At 44.5% G+C, this 23487-nt stretch overlaps 1 protein-coding gene across 1 annotated transcript in view; it reads right to left on the bottom strand.

Annotated features, from left to right (window-relative positions):
- The window catches only part of LOC121837831 (hemocyte protein-glutamine gamma-glutamyltransferase-like), a 28116-nt gene extending 6572 nt beyond the window's left edge, over positions 1-21544 (bottom strand). Inside the window, exons 1-6 of the mRNA XM_042293660.1 lie at positions 21534-21544; positions 21316-21419; positions 20031-20199; positions 15773-15861; positions 14351-14578; positions 12663-12821 (exon numbers count right to left, since the gene is read on the bottom strand). Coding sequence (XP_042149594.1) covers positions 12663-12821; positions 14351-14578; positions 15773-15861; positions 20031-20199; positions 21316-21419; positions 21534-21544 — 760 coding nt within the window. The remainder of the gene's footprint in view (positions 1-12662; positions 12822-14350; positions 14579-15772; positions 15862-20030; positions 20200-21315; positions 21420-21533) is intronic.
- Between the last annotated feature and the right edge of the window lie 1943 nt (positions 21545-23487).

The raw sequence follows: 23487 nt of genomic DNA, 5'->3' as shown, positions 1-23487 counted from the left end.
AATGACACACGAATATGATTATCTTTGGTGGCTTTGTCTAAACCACAGAAAACGGCACGTGACCACAAAGAATAAGTGAGCGCGACTGAAACCGGCCAGTTCTCAATCGGCGGTTTTCGGGCGAAAAGAAAGCGAATTTCGAGCCGCATATTGTTTTCTGGGTAGTTTGAATGTCATATATAAAGAAAAACCATGGCTAGCATAAATAGCCTGTCAGTATCCATTTAAAACCATATTGGGCTTCTGTAACAGAAATAATTAATTAAGCTCAGGACAAAGCCGTACGATGGTAACCACACTTTCGTTCGTACATCAAAATAAAACTTTGGTGCAAGCTCGCACCATTCTGGAGCTTTCCCACGCTCTGCATTGTCAAACTACGAAAAATAAGAAAAGTGAACAAAACTGTAGCAAAAAAGCACCATCTCCAGATTTCAATGCTGCGTTTTTTTGTTTTTGTTTTTTCGATGAGGATTAGTTTGTATGCTAGGAACGAACGTTCAACATCGACATATATCACGAGAGCGAACTTATTATAGTTTCGAATTTCAGAATGTTCACCGGTCAAGACCTTGGAGGCCTCTTTAAAAAGATACTGAACCGAAATTTCGAGCTCACGAAACAGGGCTGGAGTGATAGGCCTGCAGAACCCAAAAAACACCACTCATACAGCGTTATCTCTAACAAATGGAAGTATTTTTTGGAAAAGAAGTGCTCGATCGAACACGGCTGACGAGGTCGACGGGACATGTGTCGTCACGATTCTCATTCTCTCTTCTCCTCGCTTCGTCCCGTCGAGAGCCACGGTATAAAGCTACGCTACACTAGTCCCGTCGAGTTGATGAACCGAAGCGAGGAGAAGAGGAGCGAGGCCGCTTCCTGCCTGCATGTCTGATTTCTCTCTTGTGTCCGTTGTTTGTCTGCGCCTTACACCATGATTTCCAGCGTTCACCAACTAGCACAACTACAAGTTCTTCCGTCATTCTCAACTGTTCCAGGAGAATCGTGACGTCATAGTACTCGCTAGAACGCGCCCTTTTCGAAAGATACAGCCGTCCGTTTGATATATTGATGTATGATCGAGTGAGGTCTTGGAATTCGTAAAGCCCCGTTCAACGCTTCTGCTTCCTTATTTTGCAAAATCTAAATTTCGGTTCAGTATCTCTTCAAGCACAGAAAAGCAGCTGTTTTTGTTCATGACAGAGTGTAGTTTGGAACGAACTTTTTCTGCAGTGGGCCAAGCGGGCACGGCGTCGACTCGCGAATGGGCATCCAAAATGAGCCCGACGTTTCGAGTCAGAGTTTCGCCAGCACTTTCAAGATTCTGGATTTTGTCAACCAGGAATGTGAAATGTGAACACAAATGTGCCAGGTCCTTTTCAAGAATTTATTATTGCAGAGGATAGCTTCAGCTTCTCTGAGTGAGACAATCTCGCCTTCTGTAAACCCGTTCATATACGCCTTCACACCTGCGAAGTTGGTGCAGTATAATACTCAACAGCCTTTAATTAACTACGTTCCCCAAAGTGTCACGATGGGCGCTAGCAGTTCTGGCCATCGTATCGTCTCTTCGGAGCCGGTGAAGATTGCAGCATTGGTCGATAAGAACGTCCAAGAGCGAATCGGAAATCAAGAAACGTGAGCGAGAAACTCAGGACGTGAACACGCTCTACATTTCTTAGGCTGTCAGTGACTGTATAACACATCTTCGTGTGCACCGCAGTGTCAGAAATTGAAGACTGTTCAAGGATATCGAGCCCACTGCTCCTGCAATAGTATCGTTCGGATAATTCAAATCAACGCACTCACCTAATTTTAAGCGCTTTGCATAATTTCATTATGGCACATAAGAAAAAGAAAACGTGTGCTTTGTATTATTTAATTGTGAGATTAAGTGTATAATCACTGAGAGCTTAAGAGACTCGGGGCGTGGTTTGTAATGCTCACGAATGTTTGCTGTCGCTCTTCGGCATTATTGTCCGCTAATGCTGCAATTTTATTGACTATGGAGTTATAATAATAAAGTGCTTGGGACCCGCCGGGCCATGCCTTTCGTAAGATGACAGTGACTATAATTCACGCAGGCGACAATATGGGTTTTTGCAAATGCAGTCTTTTTTGGGGGGGTTTTAGATGTTTGAGTGTTATATACATTTATATCCCCCTTTGTGTTACACATTTGCGCCCCCATTTGCGACATTTTTCTGAGCTTTAAATGGGGTTTCTAAATCAATAGTTGAGCATTCGCAATCTAATTTAGCATGATTAGAATAATTATATAAGTTGCGCCATTGTGCTTGTTATCCGCAAAGGTATAAAAGAAAACGTTACATCACCTACTGAAAATCTGGCAATAATAGCAAACACAAACCGATACTGTCTTGGATACGGTAAAATAGTAAATGTCACACATTTTGCTTTTACGTCTGGTTTAACGTTTGCTTCCCGATTGACACGTTGCGGATATTTTTTCCCTCGATCAACATGGTTGGTGTGGTACGCTATTTTATTTTCCAAACACTCCATCAAATGTTTTGTCTTAATGATACCCCGCATCGGATCACGCCGTAGCATAACGTATTTCTTAGAGATAACAAACCGAGTCAAGGATGCAGTCTCAACTTTATTCCCACCACCGTCACATTTTCCTCGTATGAATACACGTGCGAGTGCGATGTAGGGACGTAGCCGCTTTCGAATCAGGTTCCTGGAAGTCGTCTGCTAGAACTCCTTGACCCCAGTGACGACTGGGAGCTGGCTGGACATGAAGGTTGCCACGATGTGCTTCGTGTCTGGCGTCGTTACGAAGAGGATGCCAGTCTTTTCGAAGGTCCCACCAGCGGGGACGTCCCTGCGTTTCGTTTCGAGCCGCAGAGTGAAGATACTTTGGTATAGGGCGGTTCCACGAAGCGTAATTTTACTTCCTCGTAAGTCGCGTTCACACACGTTGATGAGCAGCTTCCGTCAATTTCCTCGCTAGTTTTCATGCAGATTATTACTTATTGACTTTGGTTCTTTGTGTTTGCTGAGAGGCACACGCATAGCGAGTGGCTCCGTCAACAAAAAAAAATCAGTAAGCACGGCCTGGACGTCTTTTGGGCAGACATGTACAAATTACTCAAAAAAGTAATCAAGTTAAATTATTGAGTATTGACGTGAAAAGTAATTTGAGTGGAGTAGAAAGTACTCATATGGGAAAGTAATTGAGGAAATGACTAATTACAGTGAAAAAGTAGCGAATTACTTTTGAAGTTATTTTTGAAGTTACTTTTATATGTTTTTATTGTAACAAGAAAGTACAGAGGTTTTGATCCGTTAGCGAAATTCCGCCAGCCAAATATGAATCGGCTTGTTTTTTTTTCACAGAAATTGTTTAATAGATGGTTCTGCTTCTGCGTGCCTAATTGTTTTTTACTTTCTTGTTTGTTTGGTTAGTGATGTACTGCGAATGTGTCATTTCTATTTTGAGGTTTAGCACTGTCTGAGCTTAATTTTTTTAAACAGTGTTTGCTTTACGCAGTGTTGCGTAAAGTACATCTAAAAAGAACTTGAAGTAAAGTACAAAGTAAATGAGAGGCTATGTACTTCACGTAAGGTAGTAAGTACGCCGAATGCAATGTACTTGAGGTAACGTATATAAATACAATATATTTCAAGGTAAGGTTCAAGCACTGGTAACACAATCTTTCATGATGCCCTTTCATTCCCTATACAGTGTTTTTTTTTAACTGGTATGCATTGCTCCAGGGGTAATCGGAGGTGCATCAGTGTTTTACGGAAATGGCAGCAAATATTGTATAAGGTCAAATCGCCGCAGAGTATAGCTGTTTTACTCTCACTGACGAGCTATTTGACACAATCAACTTATAAGGCGCTTATTTCCATCAATCTTACAGTCGCCATTCCTTCGCTCAGAGAAATGACCAGATGACGTCTCGAAAGAGCGCGTTTCCACGCGATGATAGTGCCATTTTTTTTTTTCAAATTCGGGGAATGTACTTTAAAGTCGTTAGTTCTCGTTTCCCCAGAAAATACAAGTACATGCTCAGAGAATTTACTTCAAGTAAAGTACATTTTTTTCTAAACAGTAGTATTTTAAGTGCACCTACATAGAGTACTTCCCACCACTGCTTGTTTATTATTTTTTATATAAAAACGTTGGGGGTATTACTACAGGTTTGTCGAACGATCTTTGAATCCTTGAAGATCTGGATATTCTGAGCTTTGGGAGGAAGGGCAACGCAAAAAGGTAATCTTTGCGTTGCCCTTTAGCAGGCTATTTTTCGAGTGCAGCACAAACTACGGGAGCACCAGATGAGTTTCAGAGCTGGTGCTGCATTTTGTTGCCTCCTTTGAGTGAGGTTGCATTGCGTACACCTCCTAGTGGGCGAGAGTTTCTACATTGGGGAGATGCGGGGATAAACCCTTTTTTTTAAATACGTCAAGTCTCCTTGAGCTTCGCGACACAAAGAAATGCCAGTTTTGGGCGGAAATCCCGCGGTTTCTCGGCCTCTCTTGCGTCGTGTCTGTTCGCTCCCGGGCGCGCCTGTTAGCAGTGTTATTGCAAGAAGGGGGGGGGGGGGGGGGGGCTTGCGAAAGCTTTTGGGGGAGTTTCGGACCATAAAAACAATTTCCTCCCCACCCCCATTCCTACGCCACATGTTTCCCCTCTTTGCAAATATCCGCTGATCTTCCCGCATCTTATCTCCTTTGTGCAGGAATGTTTGTTAATAGGCAAAACAACCACTAAAATTCGAAAGTAATTTGTAACTTGAGTAGAAGTTACTCAGAAAAAGTAATTAAAGTAAACTACTAATTACTGAAGTAAAAATGTAATTGAAAGTTACTAAACTACTCAGAAAAGTAGTTAAACTACAGTACCTTGAGTACAGTAGTTGAATTACGTACAAGTCCGCTTTTGGGGCGCATAAACTCATGTTTACTCCGCTTTTTTTTAAGCGCAATAGCGTTAATGAGCTCGTGTCGCAAAAAATACGGCGTCTATAGGGCCACCCACACTAGCGAGAAAACGCGCGTGGCACGCCGATAGCGGCAAGTAACAAAATGTCGCCGAAGCACAGTCAGCGCCACGAGCGCGTGCAGAGACGCGCCCTTTATCTTGCCGCTTAACCGATTTATCGGCGCGCCGCGCGCGTTTTCTCGCTAGTGTGGGTGGCCCTTATGGCGTGACGAAAAAAGCCGGTGTCGGTGGCGGGCCGCGAAAATCCTGATAGGTTGATAGGGTCATGACGTCACAGCCACATGACCTCGCGCGGGAATTTCAAACAACGCAGACGTGAAACGTGACGTCACGCGTGGAATGAAATTGATTAAAAAGCATGACATGTAATGCGAACTAAAGGTAGCCGCATGTCCCAAATGCTTTCAATATAAAGTACTTCACCAAGAAAAAAAATGTTCGTGAGGTTCGAACTTACGACCCTTCGCTTGCGACCTAGACACACACGCTACTGACTAAGCCAGCCAAGGCAAGCTTGCGGAATGAGCGGGGAGTTCTTATATTTATTTGTTTCGCTAGCATGTTCCACTCTTAAAAGCGAAGCTTAAGCGTCCTTGAGTAATTTTCTTGTTTCTTTTTCGAGCAATTCCGGTGGCATCGATGGCGTCATTTTGGCCGGTGACAAGTCGACCACTCGATTGCCGGCTCGTGTTGAAACCCAAATGAAGGCCGGTATGCGTAAGAATGTAGTACCCGACGTTATGTTCCCGACGATTATAAATAGTGCATTTGATTACAACGCGAAAGTAATCGAGGGGAAAACACTCCCTCTGCCCATAAAAAAACATACAGGGCGAAAGTTCACCAACATGGCGTCTGACGAAATTTCGAACCGGAAGTACTACACTCTAAGCAATGCCTGCGCGTCTACTTACTGGCAAAACACTTAAAGAGCCAATCTCTGCGATCTACCAAATCAGCTCAGCGAACGATGAGGCGGAACATCCATTTAGAGCTAAAAATGAAGTCTGCGATGTGGCATTACGCAATGCAAAGCGTCACGCTTGCCTTGCGTAATGACACAGCGCAGACTTAATTTTGAGGTCCAAACAAATGTTCCGCCTCATCGTACGCCGAGCTGATTTGGTAGATCGCAGAGATTGGCTCTTCGAGTGTTTTTCGGGTAAGTGGACGCGCAGGCATTTCTTAGAGTGTACGTCATGTGAATCCGCCTTATATGGGCTAGTCTGTGGACGCCATATTTGAGATCGTTTATTCGCCACACATTCTAGAAATCAAATAAACAAAAAGGCCTGAGGATTGACTTTCTTGCAGAACAGGCGACAGACAATCATGGCGAAAGATAGAAGGACTCCAGCGAATTGCGAACATCAAAATACACTTTGAGAAATTCGACGCGTCTACCTTACCCACAAAGCAGTTGGGAAAGCCAATCGCTGCACTCTCGGTAAATTACGAGGCTATAAATATATTTCAAACGTAAAAAAAAGGAAAAAAAAATACTATACGGCAATATTAGCACGACATGTTACCGCGTGCTCGCGTGGCCACGGTGCAAACTGTTTCATGAGGTCTAGACATATTTTCAATCTCGTCACTGGCCTAGCTACCTCCGTACACTAAAGCAATTAGTTCCCCCAAGTGCTTTGCGGGAAAGTAGAGGCTCCAGATTTTCTACAAAATTCACTAAAAGCTAAAAAAAAAAAAAAAAAAAAAAAAACCGCGGGGCGTGGCGAGGCATCGCATTACCACTTCGCAGCCAATCAGATTGCGGTGTTAGCCGATAACAATGCCGAAGGGCCAATCACGAAGCGAGAAGCATGAACATATAGTGAAACACGCCTTGCGTTTCCTAAGTTGTTAGTTACTACAGCTTCCTTTCATCGTTCGCCAAGGACAACAATCCTGATTGGATGGACTGCACTCTGGACATGCACGAACGTGCATTCCATCCAATCAACGTGTTCGTTTTTGGCAGGCGCCAAAAATGAGACCTAGAGACCAGCCCAACTCTCTGATGTCACGCACCTGCGGTGGCGCTGCGGTCGGCACTGCGCATGCACAGAGGCCAACGTTATTAGATAAGCTCAGTTACAGAACTGCTCATAGACGCTGCATGCACGAACAGTACCCCCCCCCCCCCCCCCACCCCCCCTCCCCCCTCACTCACCACGACTCGCCTTGAGCAGAGCCGTGTATTGGGAGAGTTTGGCCAATAGGCGGAGCAAAGGCCGCCGCCAGCGCCAAATATTCCCCCCGCGCTAAGAGCGTAAACTAAATTTGTGACACAGCGTCGATCAATCAGGAGACCGCGACGTCACAATATTGCAAACGACATTCAAAGCGTGAAACAGAGGCGTTCAATCTCGGCCTCTCTACTCCATCTCACAAATGTCGGCAGTAAAGACAAAGGTACAGGCGCGTGAAGCTAGCTCAGTAAAACGCTTTTGTTTGTACAAGAACTCGTGCATGGGAGCCACTTTCCAAAGCCACGCGCTTGTGCTCATGCATTTCTCTGCACTGCTGATGTTGGCTTGTTAGAACAGCGTCCTGTGACTGGCGGAAAGAAAACAGTGCAAAGGGTGGGGCGCGCGAGCGTCTGGAGACGCGGAGTCCCGCTCGGCTCGTGCGCTGGCTTTGGCAGCGCTTTTTTTCACCGTCTCAGCTGAGACGCTGTTTCTAGCAAGTTGGCCCCGGTTTGGAGCGCACGTTCGTTTATTCTACACTTGAATATTGGCGTGACGAAAACCTCGCAAGCACAAAGTTTTCAGTCACTGAGAGTCACACCTTTTAACTCTAGCGACGCTAAAACGGCTTGAATTAGTCGTGTCACAAATTTGGAGTTCACGACCACCGCTAGGGGCTGTTTCGCGGCCTGTGATTGGCCCCGAGATGCTCGCCTATTCAAACCAATGTATGGCCAAACTCTCTCGATAAACGGCTCTGGCCTTGAGTCGCTCGACGCGCTGCCGGACGGCTGCCTTGGTAACTGCCATAGAGTTATTATAATGTACGCTAGAGGTTCAACTGGCGCTAGTGTCTATGCGACTTCCGTGACGCAAATTGAAGCAGACAGCAACCAGTCTACTTTTGCGGTGCTTCTGTGCATTCCTATGGGAAAACGCGCGTGCATTTTGCCTCTTCGCCGGAAAATAACACGGAACACTTTGGTTATTTGGGTCGTACCGAATAGTAGGTACCTTGATTAACACTGTAAAAGTGTAATTGCTTTAGTTAGCGCATTTTAATTCATCAGTGATCGATGTTTAACTTCGCTACATTTCAGTCCCAAACGTGTGTTCCGCAGCAGGTGTGTAAAAACAAGCGACGATTCGAAGCAAAATTACAATCGAAAGGAGTGTAGAGTGTATTCAAGGCTCGCCAGCATTCCGGTGACGCTTATATATTGATAATACGCCAATCCTGTCACTACATAAAAATGACCCCGTCGTGCATGAGCGGATAGTCCTTCAAAACGTGGAGAATAAAGTCCGTGGGCTATAAAAGGTGTCTCTTCGTATTGTTTTCTCTGCCGGGCAGCTTTTATCGGGCACTTGTTCTCGAAGATTTCGAGCGTGCGAGTGATATTTTGAACGTAGAGCAAGCAGCTTCGCTCGGAGCAGAAAAGAATAAAGCGGTACTTACTTATTTAAAATAGGAATAGATTACGTGGCCTTCAATTAATTTTGATCGTATATGCACGTGTAGTTACTGATCCGGTGTTACTGCGTAGTTCTTGCTGTCTTTCTTAATTTCCCGATCATCTTCGTTCGTTTGGCACGTATATCCCCCACGCTGAAAAGCGCCGACGTCGTGTTCGCGCTAACAGTGTCCGACAGTGCACATAAATACACATACGAAGCGGTTTTAACACCGTTTTTAATGCGATGAATTTGAAAGAAAAACACCGTAACTGACCAATTATTTCGTCGGCCTGACTGAGAAATGTTCCAAGCTACCTAGTACGTACGAATTATTCGGGATATTTGCTCTTATGATCGAGCGCAGAGAGAAAATGCACTCACTTTTTCCCATAGAAATGCATTACCGGAAGTCAATTTTCGACTGGTTGCTGTCTGCTTCAATTTGCGTCAGCACACTAGCGCCACTTGAACCTCTAGCGTACATTATAATAACTCTATGGTAACTGCAGTGTATTCTATGGGAATCGGGATACGTACGTTTCGAAGCACGGCGTTTAGATGGCGCTTCAGCTCTGCTCTTTGGAACGCACAGTTAAGAAACGAAAATCTAGATGGCGCTTCGAACGACGGCAGGCGGATTGAAGTGAGTAAGGGGGGGGGGGGGGGGGGTACCCACTTTCGCGGGAGTTCCACAACTGAAGTAATCTAGTGACGTTGGCAGAGGCCTCACTCCTCCGAAATCTGTTTTTTTTTTTTTTTTTTTTTTTTGCGCGCGTGTAGTGTCCTAAGCTGGTGATGGGCAAAGCGGGCTTCTTTGTAAACACTGCGTTGGTGTATATCTACTTTGTTTCATTGTAAGTCAGAGCACGTAGTCAAAGGCGAATGCATACTAAGGCAGACACACGTACAGAAAAGCACGGTCACGGCGCGTTCCTTGTGCTCGATTGATTTAGTCGATGTTATCACGAAAAGAAAGAAGGCAATGGGTACGACATTGTTATATTGTCACTAGCTTGATTGGCCTCATTAGGTTATTAGCTTGATTAGCCTTATTTGCGTTTCGTAAGCTGTCAGCGACCCTGGTGGGTGTGCAGAGAAGCGGTTTCCTTACCCGACAGCAGTTGTCTCGAGAAATCGAGTGGACGCCGGAAGTTCGACCGTCAGTTCGCAGTCTGTCAAGGCCACTTGGAGAGGGTTCTTCAGACTGAGCCTGTACGTCAGTTCTCCCATCGGTTCTTCTCTCGCCAGTACCTGGAACATGTGGGCAGGCCGTCGATTACAAATATTAACTCAATTATGAAACAAACAAAGACAACAACATCGAATTGATTTATTAGTCACTTCATTGTCGTGTTTACTTGGAAAAAAATGCCGACATATCAATCGGAACGCCGCCCACTCGGAGAGGTTTCCACGGCTAGCAGACGTTCGCATCAACCATGTGCCTTCTCGCTTCGCGTAATGCCCTTTGGCGAAACTTTTGCTCGCGTGGTCGAAATCACGTGAGACTTTTTTATCACTGGATTGGTGTAAACAGCTCGTAGCTTCGAGGCTCAATTGATTGACGTGTTTAGAGTTTACTTAATCGACTATAGTTACACATATTTCTTCTGATCGTGGAAGCAGCTACACTAGTAAATACTTACAGTGATAAGTGTATATATATTAGGCGTGTTGTGCACTTACAAGTGGTTATTCTAGTGCGCAGGCAGATTGGCCTGCCCGATTTTCAGTATAAGTATGTTTACTCGAGTAATAGACGAACTACTTGTGAACAAGTCTTTCTTGTCTCTTTTTCTGAAAAATCGATGTTTCGGTGCGATAGACCGTTTTACTGTTAGATCCTTAAAATGATAATTGGATTGAGAAGGACAGACAGTAGCCCCTTAAAGCCTGTCTGAGAAAAAAGCGCTAGCCATGATCCCAACAACCTCTACAGCTTCTGTTACATTGTCATGGCGAAGTCACCGTCTAGTACGGGTAACAAACCCAACAGAAGAGAAACCGCAAATCCTCGTGACAAAAGGCACATCTACACATGCTACACATGTGGAAAAGAACTGAATACGTTTCTAATTTTTCCTGATTTTTCAGCGCCAACGATCATTGCAGAACGGTCGTCTTAGCAAGAATCTAGCGATTTGGTTTAATGCGAAGCAACACTCTCGGAACGAGTTAACTATTGTACAATAAAATAAGCACATACAAAAATGAAACATTGCTCTACACTTTAGCTGCCTACTTTATATAGGTGTCATAAAACTCCGAAATTACCCCATTATCCTCTAAAAAGAAAAAAAAAAAAGGGTGACCGCGATTATTAATTGAAGAATCTGAATGTCAGTATATAAACCGACTGAACCTATATTTCTCTATTTATTTGGATAACACCCGCGGTGTTTGCGGCAAAGAAGTACCAGAGGTCTATTTCTTCACAAAGAGCATATTTATCTGATCATACAAAAGAAACATGGGAAACCCTGCAATTGAGATAACGTTTTTAGAAAACTCTTAGTACTGCGCTGAACACGGAGATTTCCACTCCAACGATTTAATTCAGATCACCTCTTTGGAAATAGGTGGGGAAAATCAGCGAGGAAAAACGGCCATCCGCGACCGTCAATAATACCGTGCTATTTTGTTTACTATTCCAAAATTCAGGGCATTAAGGAGAACGCAAACCTAGAGTTTCAGTGCATACTTTGCTTGCCAAAACACACACACATTGTCATCAGCAAGAACAACAACCTCTAATCTACGGAAACACATGAACGTAAGCTGGGACACCTGCATTCTGCATTGGCTATACATTGTAACGTTAGAACCAAATTTTTATTTTCTTGTGCATAACAGGCGAAACACCAGAGTCAAAAGGAAACTTTCGTAGATCGCTTCTTTAGCTCCAAACTTCGTAGCGGAAGTACACGCTGCTACTGAGCATGCGCACCGCTAGCTTTGTCTGCACAATTCCAGGGATCATTTTCGGAGGCCGTAAGCTAGCGGGATGGTGGTTGTGGTTGCAGCTTTCGGTGCCTTAATTGTCAGTTTACAGGTGAACGCAGTGCGCCTACACTCTTTCTCATAAATACAATATTTTATTTTTACAAGGACTACCGCAATACGTGCGCATGAGAAATGAATAGTATTGAGGAACATTTAAAAATAAATCAAATTGTTTTGATTGTTTGGATAAGTGTACGGAAAAAGTAACGTGAAAGTGATTTGTAAAGTAGCGAGTAAAGTAATCCGTTACTTTTCAGCGAAAGTAATTTGTAACTGTAATCCATTACTAGGCTCGGTAATTTTTAATGGTAACCCATTACATTCTTCAGGTGACGAGCACGAGTCTGTTTTTTATCGACCGGTGCCGCAACTTGACCCGGGCTCGCCACGCCCGCCGCCGTTTCTTCAGCTATCACTGACTATAAATAGCATTTCGTAAGTCGGCGCGCATGTACGATTAGTACTGGATGACACGGCCATCTGTCACCAGAGCTAGTCATGCACGGCACTGGGTCTCTGAGGTAAACACTCGGCGAGAAAGTTGGTGAGATCGCCGACCACCGCGATTGGTCAGTGTCGCGCTGCGATTGGCCAGCAACCAAGGTTAAGCGCGACGCCGGCCAAACGCGGCGGTTGGCGATATCGCCAACGTTTTCGCCGAGTGTTCACCTTGGTTGTCTTTCCGCTAACCGCGGAATGAGAACAAGCTCGTGCGCGTCGAAACCGGGCGGCCTGTAAACGACCGCCAAAATGGATATTAATTGCTGGAATTTATATTTTACTTCGAAATAAAGCTTCCATCGGCGCTTCATGCGAGTATGGTTCATCCGTTGGGGTGTTTAAAGAGTGAAATGGCTTCCTACGAAAACTCTTTTAGAAAGTTTGAGCTGTGCGAGACGCGAGCGAGATGAAAGGGAAATTCGAATGTATTGTTTTACTGCACGCGTTAATTGGTACACATTGACTGGATTCTTTAAGAGGATCTACCCTGTCGCAGAGTACATATGGTGCAATACATGAGGCTGACGAAGTACTTGCCTCCAGTTTGAGAGGGGGCATCTGGACAGTGACGGTGTCTCGGGTGTTGAAGATCCCGCCCTCGAAGGAAGCCACGGCGTTAAAGAGGACGATTCCCTCAAAATGCAGCTTACCCACGTACGCCTCGGCATCGATGTTCAGCTCAAAGGACTCATCTGCATTGGGGGAGGATTCGTGCATAAGGTTGAGGATAGAAACGTGGCTTCGTATCTAGCTCACTAATTCTTAATCGAAACATCAGTCAAATGAACCACTCGTAAAACTTATGTAGTGTTATAGAACTATAACGAAAAATGAACGCAATTTACGGGCTGTTTGAAAAATGAAAATTGACAAACGGCACTTTTTTATAAATCTTTTATAGCTTTCCGATCCGCGCTCACGATGATAATAATAATAGTAATTCTTGTTGCAAGAAGCTTATGCTTTTTTTTCTCGAATAATTTGTTACTACATGGGCCATACGAGACATACTTGTGCCACCATGGTACCGTTCTTTATCGATGGCAGAAGATGGTAAACTAAGCCAACTTTTAGTTTTTTTAATATTATAAATACCCACTGTTGTTACTTTCGTCAGATTGATAGTTTGGCGAGGAACTTGCAGCAATGCTTTAACTGTTTTCGTATCTCATTCCCTTTTGCTCCTTGTTTATTTTATAATTCGTCTATTGTGCAATTTAAGTACTTACAAACTAGATTGTGATTAGATAACGCGTACGGTTCAGCGCGTTTAATACTACAAGTTTTATGTCTTGAGTGAAGTGAATTAGATGACACTGAAGCGCGGCAGGGCAAGACCAGATGTAGGATGATATATGCTTTAGTGACGAGGTGTTGGCCAAGGGTCACGATACTCTCTCTATAGACCGCTCAAAAGACACGCGCATATGTACTCTTGCGTTTTAATCTGTTCCAGTCACATCGTTTTTTAGCTGATGTCTGACGGGCGCTATTTTAGACCTTCACCGAATGACCATAATTTTTATAGTATACTTGTCTTCCTCCTCCCTCCCCGGCCAAGCCAGACCAATTTAGTTCTCTTCTCTCGAACCAGCTATTTCAATTTAGATTTTGCTGTTACGTAGAATGTGATACACTTACGCACATATATACGAAAAAAGCAAAGAAAAAGGGAAAAAAGAAAAAAAAAAACGGTTTCTTACCGTGCTCTGGAACGCGGCGGCAGGCGAGACACGGCACACTGCTGCACACAGTTACATCGCCGCGTTTAAACTTAGCGGACGATGATCATGTGACACGGTGATGTCACGTTACGCTGTGACATTATGCGACAATGCAACGTCACGTGACACCGTGACCTCATGTTCCACTAAATTTCCGCTAAATTTAGCGGAGTAATTCCTTGATAAATTTAGCGGAAAATCTTTTTCGCTACCTTTAGAGAAAAACTTATGACGTTATATGACACGACGCCAACGCTGGACGCTGTGATTTTGCCGCTAAGTTTATCGAATAAATGTTCGCGCTAAATTTAGCGAGTCACGGTGTACGTGCACGTAAAACATTCGTGGTATCCGCTGTGAAACCTCGGCGATATTGGGTTTTAACGCCGTAAAACGCATTATGTGCAATTTTGATTTTCTACTTATAGATCAAGGTATCTACAATTGTTTTCCAGAATCCATACCTGTCTCGGTATTAGACCAGTCATCGCACTCACCGGCGCCAGCGGGCACATTGAACTTCCGTGACGTGCTCGCGAGCATCGCGGGATCGAGGTTGTTGTAAGTGACCGCGGATGCGTCCACGTTCACCGAGACATCGCGTGCGTCCAGGTCGTTGTTGATAACCGTGTAGACCACGTGGATGGTGTCCCCAGCGGTCACCGTCTTCGAGTGGTTGAACGTCAGCTCGACGACGCTCATGGTCCTTCCTCGCGCTAGGCTTTCTACAGAAAACAAAAAGAAAAAGTGGGGAAAAGACAAAGAAGATTGTATTTGGGACACTTCCAATGCTTAATGATTACCAAGTACCCGGTGTACGTGTAGTTAATGAGCTCCCACTGCTTGCTATGAAAAATTCAAACTTTGTTTTATTGCGCTTTACGAAATCCAGTGCGTCCATTTTCCTACAATGCACTTGAGATTGCCAATCTCAGGAAACTACGAAGTGGGCTCGGCATATGATGAAATAAAAATATGTTTAAAAAAAAGCGAGCAGTCCGGATTGTGGCACTGAGCACGGCGTTATAACGTAAAACGTCATTCTCAGTGTTGTAGTACAAACTGGTTTATTAAGTTTAAAGATAATTTGAGTCTCCTAATTCGCCGTGCTCGCTCCCTAGATTGCAGTGATTAAATCTTCCAAGTGCTTTGCGGGAAGGGAAACGTACCGGATTTCTTAGAGTGTGAGGCATGTTGTCCCGAGAAAAGTAAATCAGACGTGCCGTATGTTTTTTAAAGTACGAAGTCGGCCTGCCTTTGAGATATACTGCGACAGTGAGTCGAGGCTATAGTAGACTAGAGGCGCAAAGCAACCACTTAACCCTGGATCCTTGATGTGCATCATGCACTGCACGCCGGTGTGCTGCTGATCCATGGATGGGCTCTGAGTTGGACATTCGGCGAGATCACCGACTGCCGCGATTGGCCAGCGCGACGCGGGGCTATTGCGGCGGTCAGCGATCTCGACGTTTTTTTCGCCCTGCGTCCAACTTAGAGCCTAATATCGAAACCGATCGAGGCGGAGATTAGAGCCAGGATTACTACCGGTCAACGCGAGCTTTTGCTCGACATGCCCACCCCTCCCTGCGGATCGTAACGAGCTCTGTGATTTCAGTCGGAATGTGCCGTGCTTTCTTTACGATTTATGTACGCTTGGTGCCACCTTTGTGGTTTGCCTGCATCCATGTTCGTTTATGTGTATTTTATTGTTGTTTATTTGTTCACAGAAGATTGGCCTGGAGGCGATCCAGCGTACGGGTTTTGTGTACTTTCTGCCAGCCGCGCACGTCTCCTGTGTTCGCCCCTTTGTGTAAATAAAAATTAAGATTAGGAATAAGTTAAGACAGAACCAGACAATGCAAATTCACTTGGTGGTGGATCCGGGAGGGTGTTTTGCAGGCAAACGTTTGGTAGCTTACTTTTGTTTTTATAGGTGTGGGTGATGTCTTCGGCTTCGTGCGTTTCGCCGTGAAGATCAAGTTTCTCGGTCAGGATGAGGCGTCCAGCCCTGCAAGGGTGAGACGTTTCCTCCTGTGTCTTTTTCCTCGACTCAAAATATTAATTCTTTTTCTTACCAAAGGGTCGGGTTTCACACAATATTATTTACTATCACCAGCTTGCCTACGCACTCACTGTTTCTTAGGCCGAAGCTAGTTGAGCGAGGGGCGACTGCACTTCTGTGAACGATTCACAGTCGTTCACTAAGGGTATGATGAATTGTAACTGTACTGACTGATTATGATGTCCTTTGTAACCTCGTCTCGCTTAGAACAAGTATTTGGGCATCCCCATGTCTCATCGAAGAGGTGCACGAAACATTACTTCATGGTAAAAGACAATTTATAAAAAGTATGATATTTTGGCACCTTCATTAAACATTTAACAAGGCGTGCTTAAAGTATCTTTTCAGATTACGAAAAGTATATGAGGCATGTACTGTTAGTATGTGCACCTCAGGTGGCAAACTAGCTCGACGCGCGAACCAGACCGCTAAAATAGGAAGTAAACTATAAGTATATAAAATTATACTTTTAGTATATAAAGTATGCTAAAATAATACTTTAAATTTAATTTTTTGTTTCAAACACGATCAAAGCTAGCATAGTATTTTAGTATTGCTTTTATAACATGGATGATTGTTTTGACTTAGCCTCGCTTAATACTAAGTCATTTTACGCTGAACCATGTAAAGGTATCATGATTGAAGGCAGTGCTAGTCCTTTAGAACGGCCAACAAATTTCTTAAGCAAAACAATTCGAAACCAACCAGTCTCTTAAACAAGACACTTTAAAGGCAACCAATCCTTTGAAAAAAACGCTCCCATACTAACCAATCTTTTAAACAAAGATTTTCGATAAGAAACGCAGTATTTTTTATTGCGTGACAAAACCGTTTATTGCACAATTTCTCTCCCGCTGGTACTTCCACGCTTGCGCGCTGATCTTCGCGATTTTCGGGACGACCCTACACTAGACAATATGGGATTTGCCCAAACATCTGGCCGGCTTATATCCCGCTTCTAGATCCGAGTTTTATTAAACTGTTTTTTTAAATAAGCACGAGCCTGTTTACAGTGCCAACAACGAGAGTACCCTACAAGTAGCCGCACGTGAATTTTGCAGCCATTAATTTTCACAGATTTTATACTTTAGCTTGTTTAAATTGACCTTTTTTGGACCATTTTTATCGTCTTCACAAAACGACTGTTGTATGGTTACCATTGTTGATCACTTCATTGGATACGCTGAATCAATTGCAATCCCAAATGCGCCCGCTGAAGCTGACGCCATAATTTTAAAGCCAGTACCCTACAAGGTCACAGTGGCCTGACGTTTTCTTTAAGTCAGAGAGATTGTCAGTTCTTATTTGAAACAGCAGATACCGTCCTGAAAGAATGCATTGCCGTTTATATCACACCTTTCTCCAATCCTCCTTGGGTCAATGGCCGGATAGAACGCTTTCATAAGACCCTCGCCAATATAATAATCGAAATTGGGATACCCCTGTCATTTGTAACATGCGTATATAATAGACTACAAGACACCATTAGTTTCTCTCCCTTCTATCATCTTGATGGACAATAAGCGTCTTGCACTGTGGACACTATTTTTTGTGTACAACGAGTGATCAGTACGAACTGCTCATGAACCACACGCGGCAAAGTGGAGTGCCGCCAGGCGCCGGCTGGTTCAACTTGGCAGAGTAGTGGTAAACCGCGAGATTCACTACGATCTCAAGCACACTGCCTCAACTTACGCGCCTGGAGACGCTGTGTGCGTCTAAACCTCTATCAGGAAACGAGGATTGGAAAACAAATTTTTCCGCAAACATATTGGGCCGTATCGTGTCGCAGGCAACTGACAGAGGCATATACCACGTGTAACCTCTTTCGTCACCCGTGGCCGTTTTCAAAATGACAACAAAATTCACGTGTATCGACTAAATAAATACGTCTTGCCTCAGTTGGGGTCTCTTCCCCCTGCTATTCATCGCATATTAGCCAACAGCCCCATCAGACTTGGCTTTCATGACTATCCCTGGAGTGGTCTCCGCTGAACAGCAATCGCCCTGGTCCTTACATTTCCCATAAACCTATAACCCTCAAACCCCATCTTACCGGACCAGAAAAAAAAAAAAAGAAAAAGGGAGGGGGGGGGGGGGTTTGTTGATATCTCGATTTGGTGGTATTCATTTAATCTTCTACCGGGATCGTTATCACCGAGGAGGTACGGGGACTTTGGTGCCTCGTTTCGCACGGGCCTGCATCGTGTATGACATGCCAGCACTTTTGGTTACAACTATTTTTGTTTTGCATCTTTTAGAATCTACTGCTTTATTACGTCGTAGGTTTTATAATATATATCCTGCGAAACCGTATTCGCTCCTGAGGCACGGGACGAGAGAATTAATGACGAACCAAAGCTTCGGCTCCTTTCAGTTTTATACTTGTAGTTCGCCTTTCCAGGTGTGGACAGTAAACGCCTACAGCTTCCTGACTTTCCAAAGTTGGGAGTTTGTTGGTTGATTAAAATATGCAAACGCTTTTTTTCCCAGCTCATTAGGTTGGGCGTTTGTATGGTATTTTATGTTATAACGAAACAATTGTAAAGCTAAAAAATACAGTTAAGAAGGAAGATAAATAAAGGCGATGAAATTAACATGGAATGAGCACAGTTTTTGTTCTCCCCGCGTTAATTTTTCTCTCAGGCTTCGTCGTGACTTGAGAAATGTAAAATTAGTGTTAATAGGTATTTTATTTTTATGGATTCGATTTAACAACTCGGCTTTGATAGCCCAATTGCCAAAGATAAACATCACTTCGGTTCGGAAAAATAAGCGAACGTGCGGGACTATACAAATTATGCGTAACTTTCGGCTCTGTCTGCAGCGAGGTAACATAGGGCGTGCAAGCTGCTCTTTGCGCACCTCGTGCGTTTGTTTATCCCCCAAATGCGCCACGCGCTTTTGTTTTCCCCCGACCTCAACCAATGACCGTGCGCGATTGGCTGCTTCGTCATATTGCGCGGTTCCTACACGTTCTCTATATTGCCCACTGACTGGAATGCCTCTCATTGTGTTCCGAAGCGCGGAAGACTAATTTTGGAAGACTTGCTCGCCGTATACTTTTCGATTGCATTTCTTCAAAAAGTCAGAGATGACTAAAATAATGAAAGCTAAACAAACGAGAGGGACAAGGTCAGACATGTACATGTCTGTCCTCGTCCCTCCTTTTAAGTAACTTTCATTATATTGGTATCTACGTCAACACGGTCGTCCAACTACCCATGACTAGCTTCTACAACAAAATCAGCAATAATGAGAACCAGCTCATACACGGAATACCATTAACAACAACTAATAGAAAAAAAAGATATACCGTAAGTCAGTCAAATTTTGGCTCTCGTGTTGTAACCGATGCTTAAAACGAATAACAAAAAAGAACGTTTATCAGTGTTCTTCTGCAAACACTGAAAGTTAAAAATCCCGGTCATGTCGAGCTAAAATACAGCGTCAGGGTTGACAAAAGCGACAATGTCGCTTATGTCGCTGCAACCACCTTAAACGTCGTCTAAGGCGCTTGCAGGGTGGTTTTACGAAATGCCTTTTCACTTCTGGTAAGTCACGTTCCGGCCTGTCCGCCGCTTTCCCTATAGTTTCCATGCACCATGTATACAATTTGTTATAGGTGTCGTTTCTGGTGTTCATGAGATGCACAAGCATGACGAGTAGCACTGGAGTAGACTTGGCGGCATCTACCGGTGCCGTTTGGCCGTCAGGCCGACTTCTCGAACACAGGCTCGTCTTAAGTACAAATAAAAACCGGTATGTATAAAAATCGAGCTCTAGCCAATACTCTTCTATGTTCCCGACCATGTTCGCTGGCGCAGCCGATCACGACGCATAACTCGAGCTACGGGAAAAGCACTCCGTCCACGAAAAGGAAGACGCACATGAGGAAAACGTTAAGCAACTTTCACCTTATGTCCGGTGAGATTTCAAACCGAAAGTACGTCACGTAAGACCGCCCTATAGTTTCACAAAATGACCGTCACACTGCATCCTCTCATCACCCCAGCGTTACTTCGCTAATCTACTGCACGCTGAGCCTGCTGCTGAATTATGATGATTATGGTCGCACATGCTGGAGTTAAGTTCAAGCTCTTCGTCCGACTTACATGTCTTTCTGAACCGCCAGCAGCTTCCATCCGCTGGGCTCTTTAGAATCCTTCTTGTGGTATTTGTAGTCAGCCTTTACTTCGGCAGTGACGTACTTTCCGTCATACTTCAGGTCTGTTTTGTCCTGTTGTATTGCTTTGACAGGATACGGGCCCACTTGGTACTTCCCTGCGACGAAAAAGATGTATCGATGCTTCTCTACATTTTGTTCTATAGAGTAATAAAGTTATCTTCTTTAGGTTCAGGAAAACATATGTACATATTTTTTAATGTGAAAGCATCATTTGTCTTATGGAGCGAGCTGGCGTCACCAGTTTGAAGCGTGAAAACGGCTCCTAGTTTGCGCGATCCGCCTTTGGTACCATTGGCTGGCGCGCGCTTCGAAGGGGCTCTCATTGGCCGCTGTGCCATGGCCTCCGAGATCCCGGAGCGCGCGCGCTCTAGTACGCAGCAGACGACAAAAGGAGCGGACGAACGGTTTGCATGCTTTCGCTTTCACAACTCATAAGAAATGCTTAGGTGTACCTCGAGCTTTTTTTCTAATTTGATAATTGAGCATGCATTTTGTTAAATTCTATTTCACGTAGTGCGTCACAACTGACAGTACGCGTACCTCCTGGGTTTGGTTCTCGTTTTGAGCAGTCAGGTATTGTCGCTCTCTCAGAATATATTAATTTATTGTCAAATCCTTACAAAATTAATAAAACGATAATTACCAAGATCTTGTAAGATACTAATACTATCAGACACCGCACCGGCATCATTGGCACGAGTAAAATGGTAGTTCAGGACGCGTACGACGGGATTTAAAATAAATTACAATATAATTTCTACGCGTTTGGCCCACAATGTATACGTCTGTGTATCGTGGATATTTATTGACTTCGTTTCAGGAGAACAAATTATCGGGACGAAAAAAAATCTTCTTTTAGATTTTCCTCACAAGTTTGTTTCACTAATTTTCCCCACAGATAGCATGATGTTATTATGTTATCTGTGTCTCTTATTACCTTGCTTCCTAATCCAGATAAAATAATGTTACCAAGCTTCCGCATTATCTCCCCACCGCTACCCTTATATTCTGGAGGAATTTTCTGCTTTCTGCAATTGCTTAGTTTATACGGGACGGGCCTTGTAGAATTTTAATTATAGCTCCGTTAGTGACAAATAAGTATATTTAGCTTGAATGCCTTAACATGACGCCAAGTAGGCCGAGCAGAAACACGAATCGAATTACTTAGAACCTTGGTTATTGAACTAGTGGCATGCAGTATTCGTGCTCACCATCGCTCAACACCTGAGGGGTTCCATCAACTACCTGCCAGCCACCAAAGCCCTCGGTCAGGTCCGGACGCTCCATCCAGCACTCCGTCCATACGTGGAAGTTCCTGAAAACCAAAAAACTGAACTGTAAAAGTGTTTCCCTAGTAATAAAAAAAAAGTATAGGAATGTGTTCAATAATCAAACAGGAACGTATAAAATATTAAAGAACCCGTATTACTTATGAGTCATCTCTTTTTTATAAGCTTTTCTATGTTTATGAAACGAATCATATTACACCATCCTTTCTTTCAGTAGGATTTCAATGACCTCGGTTGTGGGCCTTTAAAGAATATTCAATATCTACGGTACCAGATGCGCACTTTCTAGAGATTTTTACACTTTTAATATTTTGAATGGAAAATACAATAACATTATTTGTGATAAAGAAGCCTACACTTATCATGGTCAGTGTCGTATTTCGACGGGGCAGCAGACATAAAAGTCCGGAGGACCATGTGAACGATCTTTACTCCAAGATACGAGCAACCAGAAACAGAAGCTCTTGTGCTATTCCAAAGGGCACTTGTCACAGAGCGCGACAAAAAAGACAAACACGCGCGCCGCCTCTGTAAGTTCCGCAGCGCGCGCCTGGCGGTAACTAGACAACACTCTTCCCCTTTTAATTACGTAGTAGCTGCAATGGTAGTCTTATACAAAAGTTAGGCGCTAGCTCTATATCTATCAGGTGGACGTCGTCCTCTCTACGCGTAACGTCATTCTCAAACGGATGGGTTAGGAGGCTCGGACGGCTGTTGCTGAACAGCGGGGGGCTGCAGCTGTAGCCCATGTGTTTGTTCCGTGGTCTGGACGCTTAGTTCGCTTGGCGGGTAGATCAGGAACCGCTCAGTGTCGTCCCTGTCTAACGTTACTGGTGTTGCCTTCGGCCGCTCTTGACTCAAAAGAAAGTCCTCGTGCCGACGCCAGATGAACTTGCCTCGAGGTGTAGTAACCGGAACTTGGTAAGACACCGGACCCGTATTCTTCAGGACTGTGCCGCGTAGCCACCTTGGCGAACCCTTGTAGTTTCGCACTAGGACATGATCATCAGGCAGAAATCTTATCTGCTTGACCTTTTCTGTATACTTTGCATAAATTGCTTGTACATCACTTTCCCCTCTACCATAGGCTTGATTACATCCAGCCTGGTACGCAGATTTCTGTTCATCAATAAGTTTGCTGGAGTCTCTCCTGTTGTGGAATAAGGAGTATTCCGGTACGCCAACAAGAAGTGTTGCAAAGCTTTTCCGAGAGACTCGCCAGCGGTTGACTTGCGTAGTGCAGATTTTAGTGTTCGAACAAGCCGTTCTGCCAGGCCGCATGTGGTCGGGTGATGCCGGGCGCTCACTAAATGTCGAATTCCGTTGTTCCTCATGAACGCCTTGAATTTCTCTGACACCAGCTGCGGCCCATTATCTTAGACGCCTGTTTCCGGAATTCTGAATCTGCAGAAAAGCTCACGCAGGTAATTCACTGTGCGCTCGATTGTCGTGTTCTGCATGATGAACACCCCTGCCCACTTCGAGTGAGCATCCACCAATACTAGGAACATGTTTGCGCGAAAAGGCCCCGCAAAGCCTAGGTGTAGTCGTCTCCACGGTGCTGTGGGCCGTGCCCAGGGTTGAAGAGGTGCCTTGCATCGGTCGTTACGTTGTTCCTTGCATGCTTGGCAGCTTCGTACCTTTTTTTCGGGGTCTGTGTCCATTGATGGCCACCAAACATAACTGCGAGCCAAGCCAGCTCCTTACTTCGTACGATGCCGGGACGACCCTGGTGCAGTTCGTCGAGCACGAGCTCCTGCAGCTGGGACTGAACGACAACCCTCATGCCGTACATTAGGCACCCTTGATGTACACTCATCTGCATGCCTCTATCATAAAACGGTCTCAGTAGTTGTTCTTGCACGTGCGATGGCCAACCCATGCTCCTGAGTTCCAGTACTTGACAAAGCAACGAGTTGCGCGACGTAGCGCGTGCAATATCCTTAGAGGATACCGGCATTGACTACAGGTGCAATGCACAGAAAGACTCCTCTCCTTCGGAACTGTCGTCCTTCTCACTCTCGAGAGGAAATCTTGAGAACAAATCGGCTTCTGCGTTTGTCACTAAATCTCTTGTACACCAATGACTACTTG

The sequence above is a fragment of the Ixodes scapularis genome, unplaced genomic scaffold (assembly GCF_016920785.2).
Source record: "Ixodes scapularis isolate PalLabHiFi unplaced genomic scaffold, ASM1692078v2 PGA_scaffold0__279_contigs__length_252992795, whole genome shotgun sequence".
Taxonomy (NCBI): Eukaryota; Metazoa; Arthropoda; class Arachnida; order Ixodida; family Ixodidae; genus Ixodes; species Ixodes scapularis.
The sequence above is the reverse complement of the archived record's forward strand: the minus strand, read 5'-3'. Positions and strand labels throughout refer to the sequence as shown.